Here is a 13701-nt window from a genome sequence, read left to right as displayed (position 1 = left end):
ACCGGGGAAGCAAGGTGGCAGTTGGGTATTTCAATCTTGTTTTCAATTATAAGCATTTCATTGTTGAGTGTGCTGTTTTATTACGTGATAATTAAATATGAATGATCGCGCATTCATCCTGCCAAAGCGGCTGTAGCCTAACAAAACCAATTCCTCTTGTCTCGCTGAATGACTTCGGAGGCGAAAGGAGTGATCTATTTGCTGCTCCTGATTTTTTTTTCTGTCCCATTGTTTCAGTATCGCCAGCTTCAAAATAGCAAATCAGGCAAGTAATTACGGGCATAAATCAGAGGAGGGATCAATGGGAGGTCAGCACTGCTTTGCTCGTAGCCCGGCTTTTCTCAGCTGTCTTTTTCTGAACAATAGAAGTATGTTGCTGTTAATTTCGTGGAGACAGGGCAAAGCAGGGCTTAAAGAGGTGTGGGGAAGAGAGGCAGACACCACAAAAGACAAAATTTGCCCTGTCACGTCTTCTGATTGCATTGCGAACCTCTCCTGGGCGGAAAATGAGCAAAGAGGTGAAGAGCAGGATGCTGCCCAAAGAGGGAGGTACTGCTAGTCCCGCACATGCCCTTTTTGGAGCACCATTCATACTCCCCTGCCTCTGCTGGGGATAGTCAGGGCTCTGAAAAAACAAGTCACTGCTACAGGGGTAAGTCTGCTGGCTGAAAATCAAAGCCTTCCACGTCAGCTAAATGCAGTGTGGTGAAAAGATACGACTCGGACTGTGTTTGCCTTTCTGGCCATCAACACAGCCACCTCTCCGGAGTATCTCACTGTGAGCTTTGACCCGATTAAAGCAATTACCATCCTTTTTCTGCTGAGCCCTTCCCCGCGGCCCTCTGCCCCTGCCCCTGGTCATCACATGTCATCAGCCTGCTTTGCATGGAAACATTTCCTTGTAGACCCCGGTCCTGCACAGCCCCCTTTCACAGACATTTCTTTGTTTTAGCCCTTCGGTGCTGCTCCCCCAGCTTTGGGTCAGGTTTTACAGGGACGTATTTCTGCTAACGCCATCTCTGCCAGTGTCGCAGTGCTGGCGGGGCACTGGCCAGGCTGGGCACCACGCTCGGTGTCCAGCACAGCACGGGCAGCACGGGCAGGCTGCAGGACACAGGAGGACACCTCCTGGGGATGAATGGCCACAGGGACTCTGCTTAAAAACCAGGAGAGTTAAGGTAGATACAACCTTCGATATTTAGCCAAAGCGAATCAGATAAGCAAATCTGTTTTCACTAGAACCACGCTGATTTATGACCCCGGCCCTTAATCTGTACATCTCATTCTCGCAGAGTGTTTATAAACATGACGCAGCACTCGATGGGAGTCAGCTGCTGAAAAATGGATGCGATCGCTGCTTACGGTCTTCAGATGGTGCTAGCTAAAAATAGTCGGGCTTTCTTGAGGGAGGGCTGCAGCCGAGCACTGCTCGCTTCCCAGCCCAACAGGAAGACGGCTGCTTCGGTCCGAGTTGAGAAGTGCTGGGCAGGGGGCAGGGGGCAGTTTGCAGTATCAAGACACAACCAAGGCCAGCACCCCATGGCATCCATCATGTGGATGTCCCAAAGCCATGGTCCTGCACAGGGATTTCCGCGTGCATTGGGAGGAGGCATAGGTAAGTATTATTTTTCCATCCTCCCCGTGTGTCTCTAAGTCGATGAAGAAGCAATCCCTGGTGGTAATTCTGGCACACAGGAATGTAAAAAAAAAAAAAAAAAAGACGTGTTCACTATGCTACTTTCCACTCCAGCAGTTAGCTAAATATGTAGAAGTTAACACTGAATGATATTTTTTAGCTTATCCATACTTGGCAAATCAGACTCAGCCTTCCAGCTTGCCTTGATGCGGACAACTGGATAACAGCAAATTTAGTCACACCAGGTTTTTAAAACACAAGTTTTAAGTGTCTCTGCTGTTCGCTGCTGAACACCCACCTCTTAAATTGAGCTTTTTTAAGAGTGTCTTGGAGTTGTATGGTAACTCTCAGCTTATGGTGGACACTGACTTTGACCCTTTTGTTTCTGCATTTCTGCATGTCCTATTGTAAGTATTTTTTTTCTGGCAATGGTTTATGGTGAAGTATGTGACTGGAGAATGTGACATCACTACGTGTATTTCTGGGTGAATCGCGGACTTTTCTGTTGTTTCGTTGGTCAGGTACTAAATGAAAGTCATTTAATCAAAGCAATTTTTTATTCCCAGACTATCGTTCGAGGAAATAAGCCTCGGAAGGATACTTCCATCAACGGCCTGCTGGAAGAGTTCGACAACATCTCCGTGACACGATCCAACTCCCTGCGGAAGGAAAGCCCTCCCACCCACCACCAGGGCAATGCCAACCACGTGCCGAGGCACCAGGAGGAGAACGGGTACCTCACGTATTCCCAGTACTCCAGCGAGTCAGACACGACAACAGACTATGGCGTGGAAAAGTACAGAGACAAGACTCTGTACGGGGAAGAGTTGGACAGGTACTACAAAGGGGGCTATGCCACCAAGCAGAACGGGCACATGATGAAGGTGACTTCCAGGGACATCTATTATTCAGAAGTGACACCCCTGAAGTCAGACCTCTCCAGGTTCCTCCCAGACTACCAGGCGCAGGTGGAGGCAAAACCCAAACCGCTCGAATATGGAGGCCTAAAGCTGGAGTACCAGAGGATTCCCAGCGGATCCTCGCTGGACTACAGAGACCCCTTCCCTTACACCCTGTCCCGAGCATCGGTGCAGAGCGAGTGCCCCAAGGAGAGGCTGGAGTACGGCGATGGCGACTGGGGGCATAGCCCAGGCAAGGACGACTACGACAAGAGGCCGAAATCATCCTACGTGGACCCGGCGAGCCCTCAGCCAGCGATGAGGCAGAGATCCAGGTCGGGCTCTGGTCTGCAGGAGCCAGCCATGCCCTATGGAGCAAGCGCGTTTAAAGCACACCAGCAAGGACACTCCTACAGCTCGTACACCTACCCCCGCTTGTCCGAAACTGCAGCAGGCATCCCCAAGGTAACGTTAAGGGCCCTGGTGACGGTGCTACCAGGACAGGGAAATTCCAAAACGGGAATGCAAAAATTTGGGCATGTGCAGAATATTGAGGGCAAGGAGCTGGGCTTGGGCACAAAGTGCCAAATGCGGCTGGTGGCATCCCCAGGAGCTGTGCAGCCATGGTGTGTGTGGTGGGTGTGAAAACTCACCCACTTCCCTTGGGTATCTGAAAGCAGACGTCATGGACCAGTGGTTTCAGATCCTGCTCTTCCAAAGTTACTCAGAGAGCAGTTTGGAAGTGCCCAACTTCCATGGGTTTTACCTGGGACTTCCGAAAGTCCCAAGTTCTGCGGCAGTTCTGGTAGCACCAGGAGTTCATGTGCCAACGCAGATCTTGTCAGGAGCTGAAAAATCAGTCTGGTTTGAGTTTCAGATTCTTTTTTTCGTTTAAATTGTTACTGCTGACATCTCTGTGCCACTGAGAAAAGCGTTCCTGCTCTGCTGAGGGAGCACAGCCACAAGCCCAGCATGTGTGTGAGGCAGAGGAGCTGCCTGCGGCTCACCCAGCAGTGCCAGCCCCCACAGCCACAAGGCTGACAGGTTTCTGGGTGCATTACAGGGTTTATTAACACTCTGCTGCTAATGAGAGCAGGGGCTTACCCCTCTCTGCTTCATTTTGAAGCAGCGAAATAAAATCACAGTCTCTTCTCTCACCCAACACAGTTGTAGGTAACAACGATGAAAAAAGAAACAGGCTCAGGGTGCAAAAGAGCAGCTCAGATGTGCTACCTACCAGCAGCTCCTCTAGAGATGCTGTGGCCTGCTCAGCCTCCTCCGAGGCACACAAGGAATATCATCCACGAGGCCACCCCACGGGACTTCCCATAGCTGGCTGGTTTGTCCAGCTGAGGGAATAGCTCTTTGCTCACCCGTCCAGGCACGTCGCTCCGATGATGACCCGCTTGGTTATTAGATGGAAAAGCCTTACCAGATGACAGGTGCCTTATTAGATGACATCCACTGTTCCACAAGAGGGGGTTTCCTTTTTTTTCAGTGCAGATCACACTGAGCATTACCAGGTTCCCTTAGCAACAGGCACCGAGATGAGACTGCGTTTCCCAGGGCTGGAATGGCCCTGGTGTGCTGGCACGTGCCGGATGTGCTGGGGTTGGCAGTTGTCAAGCGCCACCATCCCTTCTGCTGCTCCGTGCTGATGTGCACAGCACGTTTTTGTCTGGGCTGTCAGCGCTGAGAACCTGGTCCTGGCAGCTTCAGCCCAAGAAGTCGTCCCATAGCCTCATACCAGAGGCGTGCACTCGGGCTTTGTCTACTTTGTAATGCTGAGGTCTGAAGTTCTCATCAGCGCCCTGTGGTGAAATGAAACAATGCTTTTTTTTTCTTTTTCTTTTTTTTTTCCCAGATTTCATCAAAGCACAAATCTGGCCTTTTGAGTTTGAGGGTAAATTATGGGGGGGGGGGAAGAGAAAAGTGACCACATCTCTTCCTGCGCCTTTTCTGGGCTTGGGCTATGGTGAGAGGGCTGCGGGTGTGCAGTTACCTGTGTGCAGGGGTGAGGAGTTAAAGCACGAGTTCTGGAAAAAAAAAAAAAAGATTCACAAGATTCATTGTGAGCTGTTTCTCCCCTTAGAGCACCAAAAACACTCCTACGGGCTCGGTACGGTGAAACTGGATGATTCACTGCTAGATGCAGCAGTTTCAGTCCCCAAACACATCCGCAGCTCCGGGGAGCGAACGGCAGCTCCGTGCCTCGGCTGATTGTTGAGGAGGCTTCTTTTCGAGGAGGCATTAGTAAGATAATGGTTCATTAAATGGGTTTACGAAATGAGAATCAGGGCTCAGATCAGATATTGTACAAATGAGATTGGCTTTAAAGAAGAATTAAAAGGGGAAAAAAACATAAGCGCTGAAAAAGTCTGCAGGCACAGCTGTGTGGCTTCAAAACGCACTGAACAAAAGGGAGTCACCTCAGTACTGCCACATCCCAAACCCATCCCACCAAGTCTGCGTACTGCATGAAGGTCTCCTCCTATTTCTGGGCAGCCTGTAGTGCAGGTTTCTCCTCCACCCGCCACTTCAACCCAGGCCCTTTTGAACTGCACCCTGTTACTTTGAAGCTCCTTTGCCATCACTTTTTTTGCAGTGGTTCCCCGTGACCCTTTCGTGTCCCTCCTGCCAGGGGCCGTGGTTCCTGCTCTCCCTGTCTTTGCCCCATCGCGCTGCACCAGGGCAGAGGTGTCGCTCTCACCTGGCCACAGCTCGGCGCTGCTCTTGCCCTGCTGTGTTTTGCAGGCACTGCACCAGCAGGATGTTTCCAGCCCAGTGGAGGCAGAACCAGGAGCCCTCTCCTTTTTTCTCTATTTTTCCATTCATGTGTCAGGAGCTTTCCACAAGCACCGCCATGCGTGGAACAGGGAGTCTCCAAGATTTCCAGCGGCAGCTCTGTAGAGACGAGCCTTTTCCCTTGCTACCTCCATGTGATTTACAGCCCGTCCCTTCCACACCTTTCATTCCAGCAAGCCGAAACCTAATCCAAGTGAAATCTTATTTTCCATTTACCGACAGGCAACCCCGTCTCGCCAGGGGCTGCCTGCTCCCGGGGAAGGAGCTGGCTCTGGCTGCAGTGCTGTGGCTGCCGTCACCACCGCAGCCCATTGTGCCAGCACTTGCGCTTTCAGCGACTGCAGATCACCCAGGATGGGGGCTGCTGTCATCAGCCTGGGAGCTACCCTGAGTTTGCACACAGCATTATTTCCACCTTTAGCAGCAAAAATTGTCTGCTGCAGGGAGCTGGGTGGTGCTGCGAGGCAGCCAAGTGACCCGCGCGGAGCAGCAGGGCATCGCCGTGCGCTGCGGAGCTGTGATGGATGGCGTGTCACAGCCTCATCTGCCCCCTTGACCTGCTGGTGCAGGAGAGCAGGGCTGCTTTTTTTCTCTCCTTTGTAGTATTTAAAGGCTTTCCTTTCAGCAGGTAATTGCATTCAGTAGCAGAATGGAATTATTAGTGGAATAAGGGTGGTCAGGTTTGCCCTGATGCGAAGAACTGCATACGGATACAGCCCGGGAGGAGAGGTGGGGCTGATTTGGTCACTCGTGCTCCTGTTTTTTTGTAGGATTGCTTGGCATTCAGGTAGCGCCTGGGTTTACCTCGTGCTGCAAGCTGGTTATCAAATGCTAACTTCACAAAGCTTTCGATAATTTGGAGAAAGACCGCTCAGCCCCGGAGTTTGCCTTTTACTATGTCAGCGCAGGGCATGCTCAGTTCCTCGGTACAGATTTATCTAGCTTGAATTTCTAGACTGGGCTTTCCCCTTCTGAATTTTAAAAATAGTTTTTTTTACAGTCTAATCGCTAATTCAGGTGGCTCTGTGTACGGAGATCTACAGGACGGACGGGGTAACCCGAGCTCCCCTCCCTGCCCTGAAGCACCGGAGCAATTCTCGGTGTTAATCAGCTTGGCGGCCGCAATGCCCTGCGTGCAATTCGTGGTGCCCTGACCCCCTTCTATCCACAGCTCTCCGCGTGACGGAGGAAGCGCGAGGATGCCCCGAACCACCTGCACGTGCTGTCACACCAATGCAGCCTCCCGGCCGTGTGGCTGAGAGCTGTGGCTGCGGCAGGAGGGAACCCAGAGGGCAGCCCCGGTGCCGAGGCCTCCCCCTTCCCGCTGAGGAAGAGGCACGAGGAAGAGGCGAGCACTCTCCCCGCACCCAGGCTGGAAACTCCTCCTCGCTGCGCAGTGGGGCGCGGTGATAAATGGATGCTGCGGCAGATTTTTTTTTTTTTTTCTCTTTTCCTTTTTTTTTTTTTTTTTTTTTTTTTTTTTTGCAGTCGTAGCATAAAACGGTCAAACGATGTTCCACCGCAGAATTCAATTTCACAGTTCAGTTGGGTCCTTGATTACACTGCCAAATTCAGATTAATGTGCGTTTAACTAACACGGATCAGGGGCTCCTGGCTGGCAGCCAGCAGCAGGAGCAGGCCCCGGGAGCTGCGCCGGCTCCGCTGCTCTGTCCACCCCCTGCGCGCCGCCACCCAAATTGATTGATTAAATGAATTCATCGCCGTAATTATTTGTAATTGTGCTACATCGCCAGCCTGTGTCTGACCACCCCCCCGCCCCTCGATGCTCCATGTGTCGTCAGGAGTCACATACGTTATATCATCAGTGTGGAGCTGCTGTTTTCTGGGGAAAAGGAAAACCATGTTCTTGTTTCGGATGCATTTTTTTGTCTTACGTCCTTCTGTATGTTTGGATGGAGACGAGGTGTTTTGTTTGTGAAGGTGCAGTATTCATCTGCTTGCAGTGTGAGAAGCTTAGAAAAGCTTGGGAGAATAAAAGAAAGGAACCTGCAAGGGACAAAGGCCTCCCTCCGGGATCATCTCCTCGCGATTCTCTCTGATTTCAGATGAAAATTAGCAGTTTCGTGACACCGCAGTTAAGGAGCGTGTCACTTCGGAAAACGATTTAAGAAATGGTAAATTGAATTAGTCTCCTCGTCACGGCTTGCTCGGAGGAGGTCCCTCTGTAAACTCCACCGGGTGGCTCCCAGCTCTCATCTCAAGCAGGTCGTGTGCTCGCTGAATGGGAACTCCCCGGGATTTACCCCGCACCTTGAGTTTGGTGCTGCTTTGCTGTTTGCTTTGTGGTCTGCAGCTCTTAAAAACCCTTAAAGACCCTGCTCTTTAAAGCTGAATGGGGATAAAAAGGGGAAAGAGAAAACTGAAACAGGATGGGGGCTGCATCTGCTCTCGAATTTGAATTTGCAAAAGGGTTCCTAGTTGTGATTGGGGTGGATTATTGGAGAAAATGGCCCAGAGAACCTGCAAGGAACTGCAAATACAGAGCAAATACGGTTTTTTTGGAGCCTATGCTGTCATTAAACAAAGATTAGGATGTCTGCAAATGGGTACCTGGCCATAAAAATGGGTACCAGCGGTGTCCATTGGACAAGAACGGGTCCATGCAGGAGCATGCTGTGCTGGCACCCCGCTGAGCACGTCTGGGGTGCTGAGCACGAGCCGAGCGGTGAGGGCTGGCTGGAAACACATCTCTGCACCCACCTTCACCTTCTGCTTTTGTGTTGCAGGTGGATTACGACCGAGCACAGCTGGTAGTCAGCCCGCCGCTCTCCGGGTCGGACACCTACCCACGGGGCCCAGCAAAGCTACCTCAAAGTCAAAGCAAAGTCAGCTACTCCAGCAGCAGCTACCAGTACCCCCTGGTCTACCACAAAGCGTCCCACTATCACCAGCCACCCCTCCAGCCCGGCTCTCCCTATATTTCCACCGCCTCCTACCCCAGCTCCCCCAGTATCACGTCAAGTGCTTACCCTCCGCCCAGCTGGGGCTCCTCCTCGGACCAGCAGCCCTCCAGGGTGTCCCACGAACAGTTCCGAGCCGCCCTGCAGCTGGTCGTCAGCCCCGGCGACCCCCGGGAGTACCTGGACAGCTTCATCAAGATCGGGGAGGGCTCCACGGGGATTGTCTGCATCGCCACCGAGAAGCACACGGGCAAGCAGGTGGCCGTGAAGAAGATGGATCTCAGGAAGCAGCAGAGGAGGGAGCTGCTCTTCAATGAGGTGCGTTGCTCCGGGTAGCGCGGCCTGAAACGGGGACTGAAGACCCACTGTGGCCCTCAGGTCTGCCTAAAAGAGGTGCTGAGCCCTGTGCTCGTCTGTGGTGTCTAAAATAACCAGACCGGTTTCAGATGAGCTACGTCTCCTCCTGGCTTCACACCTGTAACATGGTGGGAAGTCACAGGGAACAACTAAGAAATCTACCAGCTGGTGCATGCAGCCTACAGCTGCATAGACACAGCCCGGTTGCCTTTTTCACACCGTTTTCTGGTGGAGTTTATTCCTTGAGGTGGAGGATCCAGACTAACCCGACTATTTAAGAAGCATATGCACCGTACTCGGACATTCACATGCTTATTTTATTCTTCCTTCCCCTCCTAACGCTTTGCTTTCTTGTGGGTTAGGAAGCAAAGAGCTGACCGTCCCTTTTTCATGGAACCATCTATATTAATTCCCACATCTCCTGAGAGGTTATAGCCAGTTCAGAGACCACTGCTGGTTACACAGAATTGTTTTTCCCATGCCCATTATTTTAAATTTAAGAGCACTGATTTTCCTTTGCCATTTTTTCATCCGTCTGTTCGGTGCTGTGGGTTCCTTCTGCAGTGGGAAGAGTTTCTCCTTTTTAATTCTTACCCTCCCGTAGACATCAGTGCTGTGTATTCCCCTCTCTTTTCGAGATCACGTACTTACAGATACGCTGATCAATGCCAGAAACACTGCAGGTCCCTAGGGAAACCTCTTGTGAGAAACACTTGATCCTATCTCTTGTTTCCTGAATTTTAGCTGTAGCAGGCTCCTCGTTCAGCACATGGAAGTCTGGTTTCCTTTCACATTTTTTAAATACTGAAAGATTTGCTTTAAAGACTTTCGATCTGGCACCTCCTTGAAATCCCAGCAGACTAGTCTCGAGCAGGACTGCACACTGTAAAAAAACTCTAAGAGGGTTTTGAGGCACAAATTTCTATGCTGTTCCCTGTTATATCATACTGTGATTGTTAGTGACATGATAGCAGCTACTATTTCCAGTCGCTTGCCGAGCACAGAAGCTGGATCAACCTGTGGTTGTTTCTGTCTCCCCGGGGCCCCCTTGAGCCCAGGGGTGACACTCACCACTTCCTGCGCTTTGGGTGCTTACAAGCAATGGGTTAGTCACAGTGGTGGCAGCTCAGCCAATTTGTACTCGATTTCCTTTAGGACTTGAGGTCAGCACCATCCTCCTGGGTGCACTCGTCACTGTTCATTGTGCCAGTCCCTCCCGAAACCTCCTCTACTGCCATTTGGCCAGAGACAGACCCTCTGCTGCATCAAACACAGCCCTACAGAGGGGAAATTTGGGCTCCCTGATGGCGGAGAGGGTGCCAGACATCCAAGCCATGGCCCGATTGTTGCTTCCTAGGAGCTTTTCAATAAACCTTGCTCATTTCTACACAGTTCTCCTTTCTGCAGTCCATGACCATGCTGGGTATTTTGGCTTTATTTTGCCTCTGCTGGAAGACTGCACTGAATTGCTCTGCGTAGCTCTAACAGAGCATCTCATGAGTGGTAACATCTTGCAGCAGGTTGTACATGCTGTGCGGGGCCAGGCTGCTTCCCTGACACGCTCCACTCACTCGCCTCATCTGAAAATTTCTTTCCAGCATGCCTCCCTCCATCTACACAGGGGCAATCAAAGCCTTCCCTTGCTGTTCTTTTCTGTCCCATTCCCCTTTCTGGCACCCCTCACTATCGTGTGGCTGTTGTCCCCACCTTGCCTGAGCTGCTGTTCCTGTAGTCCCAGTCCTGTACGTTCACTCCTAGACGTGGTGCTCAGGCTCACAGGGATCTGCTGAGGCATCCTGCGCCTCCGCTCCTACCTGTCATGCTCACAGCTCTAAAGTAAAGCTTGGCCCAGCATCTGTTTTGTGTTAGTTGTAAAATGAAACTGTAATCATTCAATTAAGCTTATTCTCCTTGAGTTTTGTTAGTTTTGTCCCATGCTTTACACAAGAACCCAGCGCTTCTCACGGCTGCACCTCTGGACAAGGTCTTGTCCCAAATTCCCAGCTCTCCTACAGCTTTTTGTTTTAAAATTTCAGTAGTTCAAAGCACTGGAAGTCAAAACAGTAAGTACATTAGAAATACAATTGACCATGGAGGCAAACAAATCTAGCAGATTTCACAGGGAGAGAAATTCCTGCTGACTTGAAGGAGTTGTGCATGACCGTGTCCTCCCTAACCAAGGGCTGGAGGCACTGAGGTCCAGCGTTGCAGCCTGAGCTGGGGGATGTCCTGCACCCAGCTGGTACGAGGAGCAGGCGTGCAGAGCACCTGTGTAGCAGATTCACCTATACACCATGACTCAAGACACTAATTATTCCAGCACTTGCCATTACGATTTATAACCACAGAGTGTTTTAAAAGCATAACTGCACACCCCTTCTTAGCCATCATCCTTTCCGCACTATTAAATTATTTGGATTTAAGTGAAGATGCTATTGCGTATCCAGACAAGCTAGACTGAAGTGAGGAATGAGAAACTATATCCTTGTAGTTCTTCATTTTAACATATATAATAGCAAAATGCACAATTAAGGCAACATTTGGGAGCACCCAGGAGCAGAGTGGAGCTAATCTTGGTCCCTCCCAGTCACTCGAGCTATAATGCCTATCGGCAGTCTGCTCCCTAACCCCACAGCTCCTGTGCTGGTCTCCCCATTTCAGCAGCCCAGGGGACTCAGAGCCCTTTAATGCCTTATAATAGCCCCTGTATTATCAGCTTTCTGTTAAGATTCTGTGCAAAGTGGCGTTTACTTCCTGATGAAGAAGACTTTGATGGGCTGAGCAATTGATTGGGTCAAAAAAATCATCTGTGTTGTACTGAAAGCGCCTGGCAGTAAGAAGGCACTGAAGTAAACAGTCCTGTTCCTGCAGTATGGCATAAAACACAATTATTTACCACTTATAATTTAGCAACTAAGGATTCTTCCTTTTTCCTAATGCATTTACGATGACTGTTATTTTATGTAAATAGATTGATTTTGTTTATGCGTTGGCACAAGGATGAGTGAGGCTGTGATTCATAGCAGAGCCTTTACTAAGCACAGAGAGAAAAGTACAGCGAAAAAGAAGGTCAGAGAGTGCTTGTAGCAATTCACACACCCCCTTTCTCTTCCTCACAGGTTGTAATCATGAGAGATTACCATCATGAAAACGTGGTTGACATGTACAACAGTTACCTTGTTGGTGATGAGCTGTGGGTTGTGATGGAGTTTCTGGAGGGCGGCGCTTTGACAGACATAGTGACTCACACCAGGTGGGTTGGTGCTCGCCTCACGCTGAGGAGAGCAGAGGGGGTGTCCCCTGGCTCCCTGGAGGGGGTTTTGTGTGGCTGTATGTGTCTGTGTATATAGATGCACGCGCATAACACATCTATACAAACGTGCAAAACGTGCATAAAATACACATGCATGCAAAAGAGATATATAAATGTATACATGGATGTGCTTACATGGCTATATATGTGTGTGTCTAGAGAGACATACAGCTATAGAGAGAGCTACACATACAGCTATACCTGCACGTGTGCGGGTGCCTATATACATACATACACACACTGCAGCACGCTCACTTTACCAGCATAAGGAAGCCACTGCAGATGAATTTCTGTCAGTACAGGTGTTTTTTTAAATAGAAGGGAAAGAAATATCTGGAAGGGCTTGCTGGTAGACAGAGATTTGCTGGAGCTTTCAGTGTTAATTTAGCAGAGATGACTTTTATCCGTTAACTCCCCAAATGTCAAAAAAAAGCACTTCTTTTCCCCTTATGGTGATCTGTATTGTTGTCTTTGCTGTCATAACCGTGTCAGTTGTAGGGGTGATTTCTCTTGATACTCATAACCCACATAACTATGCTGTCAGAAATGTTAACTGCAAGCTGAGCCTGAGACATAATGGGAAAATTATTTTTATATCACAGTGTTTGTGCTTACTGTAGAGCTGGTCCCCATGTTTCAGTTAATATTGTAAAGCAATTCGTCAGTCCAAAAGCTGTAGTGCACCGACCAGTGCCTCTTCTCTCTTCCAGTTCCTCTTCTGAGTAGAGCCATTAGATTTTGCAACCCACCTTACATCTGCTCTTCACTCATCTTTTTCCTGATAAGCAGAATAAAACGGGCTCGGAAAGAGGAATACTGTGTTTAATTCTTCCTTTGGAATAAAGAAAATAAATATTTCCACACCAATCCAGTGGGAGAGCATTTAAGCGAGCAAAAAGAAAAGCAAAGAGTAGCAGCAAAGAGTAGTAAATCAGACATGAAAATGGCTTCCCTCATGGTTTAGTGTTACTCTTAGCCAAAAAAAAATAAATAAAGTTTTATTTTATTTAGGTATTTTATTTTTACATGTTGCCTTAGCTGACATGCTAAAATAAATCACAATATTACAAGTCAGTTGTTAACCACCGCTCCCCAAAACATTAAAAGCTCTATCCGAGATATTTTCTGACAGGAGTTTAACAGCAAACAGCTGTTCCCAGGACACTGCTTCTTAAGAGCTGTCATCTATTTTTTGACTCAGAATAGTCATTCCTTAATGTTCTGTGTTTTTTTTTCTTTTCTTTTTTACATTGCGTGACCTTCTCTTAAAGGTGTTGCTGAAATATTGCAAATAGCATCACCAAGTTAAGGCAGAAATGCTTTAAAGCTTCTGCGGGGGTAGCAGAGCCACTGGGGATTGCCAGCAACGGGGCAGCAGGGCCACGGCACGCAGCCTGTCCCATCCGTGGCTGCCATGCTGCAGCAGGTGGCTTCTCTAGAAAAGCACAGAAATGACCCAATAATTCTCTCACTGTATATTTTTCTACTGAAATATCCTCAATTTTTTCTAATAGTTGTAAAGGCAAAGGAAATGCTCATAAAGTTACACCCAGGGCCTGCTGTTTTGCCTGCACAATTAGAGCTTTTCTCGTATTTATTCTGTGCCTGATTCCATCCCAGTACTGATTTATCTTCCTTGGCAGCAGTAAGGTTACTGTAAATAAGGCATTTCCATTATTTCCCAGAGGGAAACAGGCTCACTGTAACACACTTTATCGCATAAAATACTCTGTTTTTTTTAATGCTAGAGGGAGACTTCCCCAGACCTTG

General features: G+C 49.2%; 1 protein-coding gene across 5 annotated transcripts in view; it reads left to right on the top strand.

Annotated features, from left to right (window-relative positions):
* Positions 1-13701, top strand: part of PAK5 (p21 (RAC1) activated kinase 5) — an 82296-nt gene that overhangs the window by 60642 nt on the left and 7953 nt on the right. For all 5 annotated transcript variants that reach the window (XM_084513542.1, XM_084513544.1, XM_084513543.1 and 2 more), the window contains 3 exons: positions 2203-3000; positions 8088-8579; positions 11738-11871. In XM_084513542.1, coding sequence (XP_084369668.1) covers positions 2203-3000; positions 8088-8579; positions 11738-11871 — 1424 coding nt within the window. The remainder of the gene's footprint in view (positions 1-2202; positions 3001-8087; positions 8580-11737; positions 11872-13701) is intronic.

This window comes from Aythya ferina (genome assembly GCF_964211825.1).
Source record: "Aythya ferina genome assembly, chromosome: 3".
NCBI lineage: Eukaryota > Metazoa > Chordata > Aves > Anseriformes > Anatidae > Aythya > Aythya ferina.
Note: the sequence above shows the minus strand (reverse complement) of the source record. Positions and strands in the feature narration are given on the sequence as shown.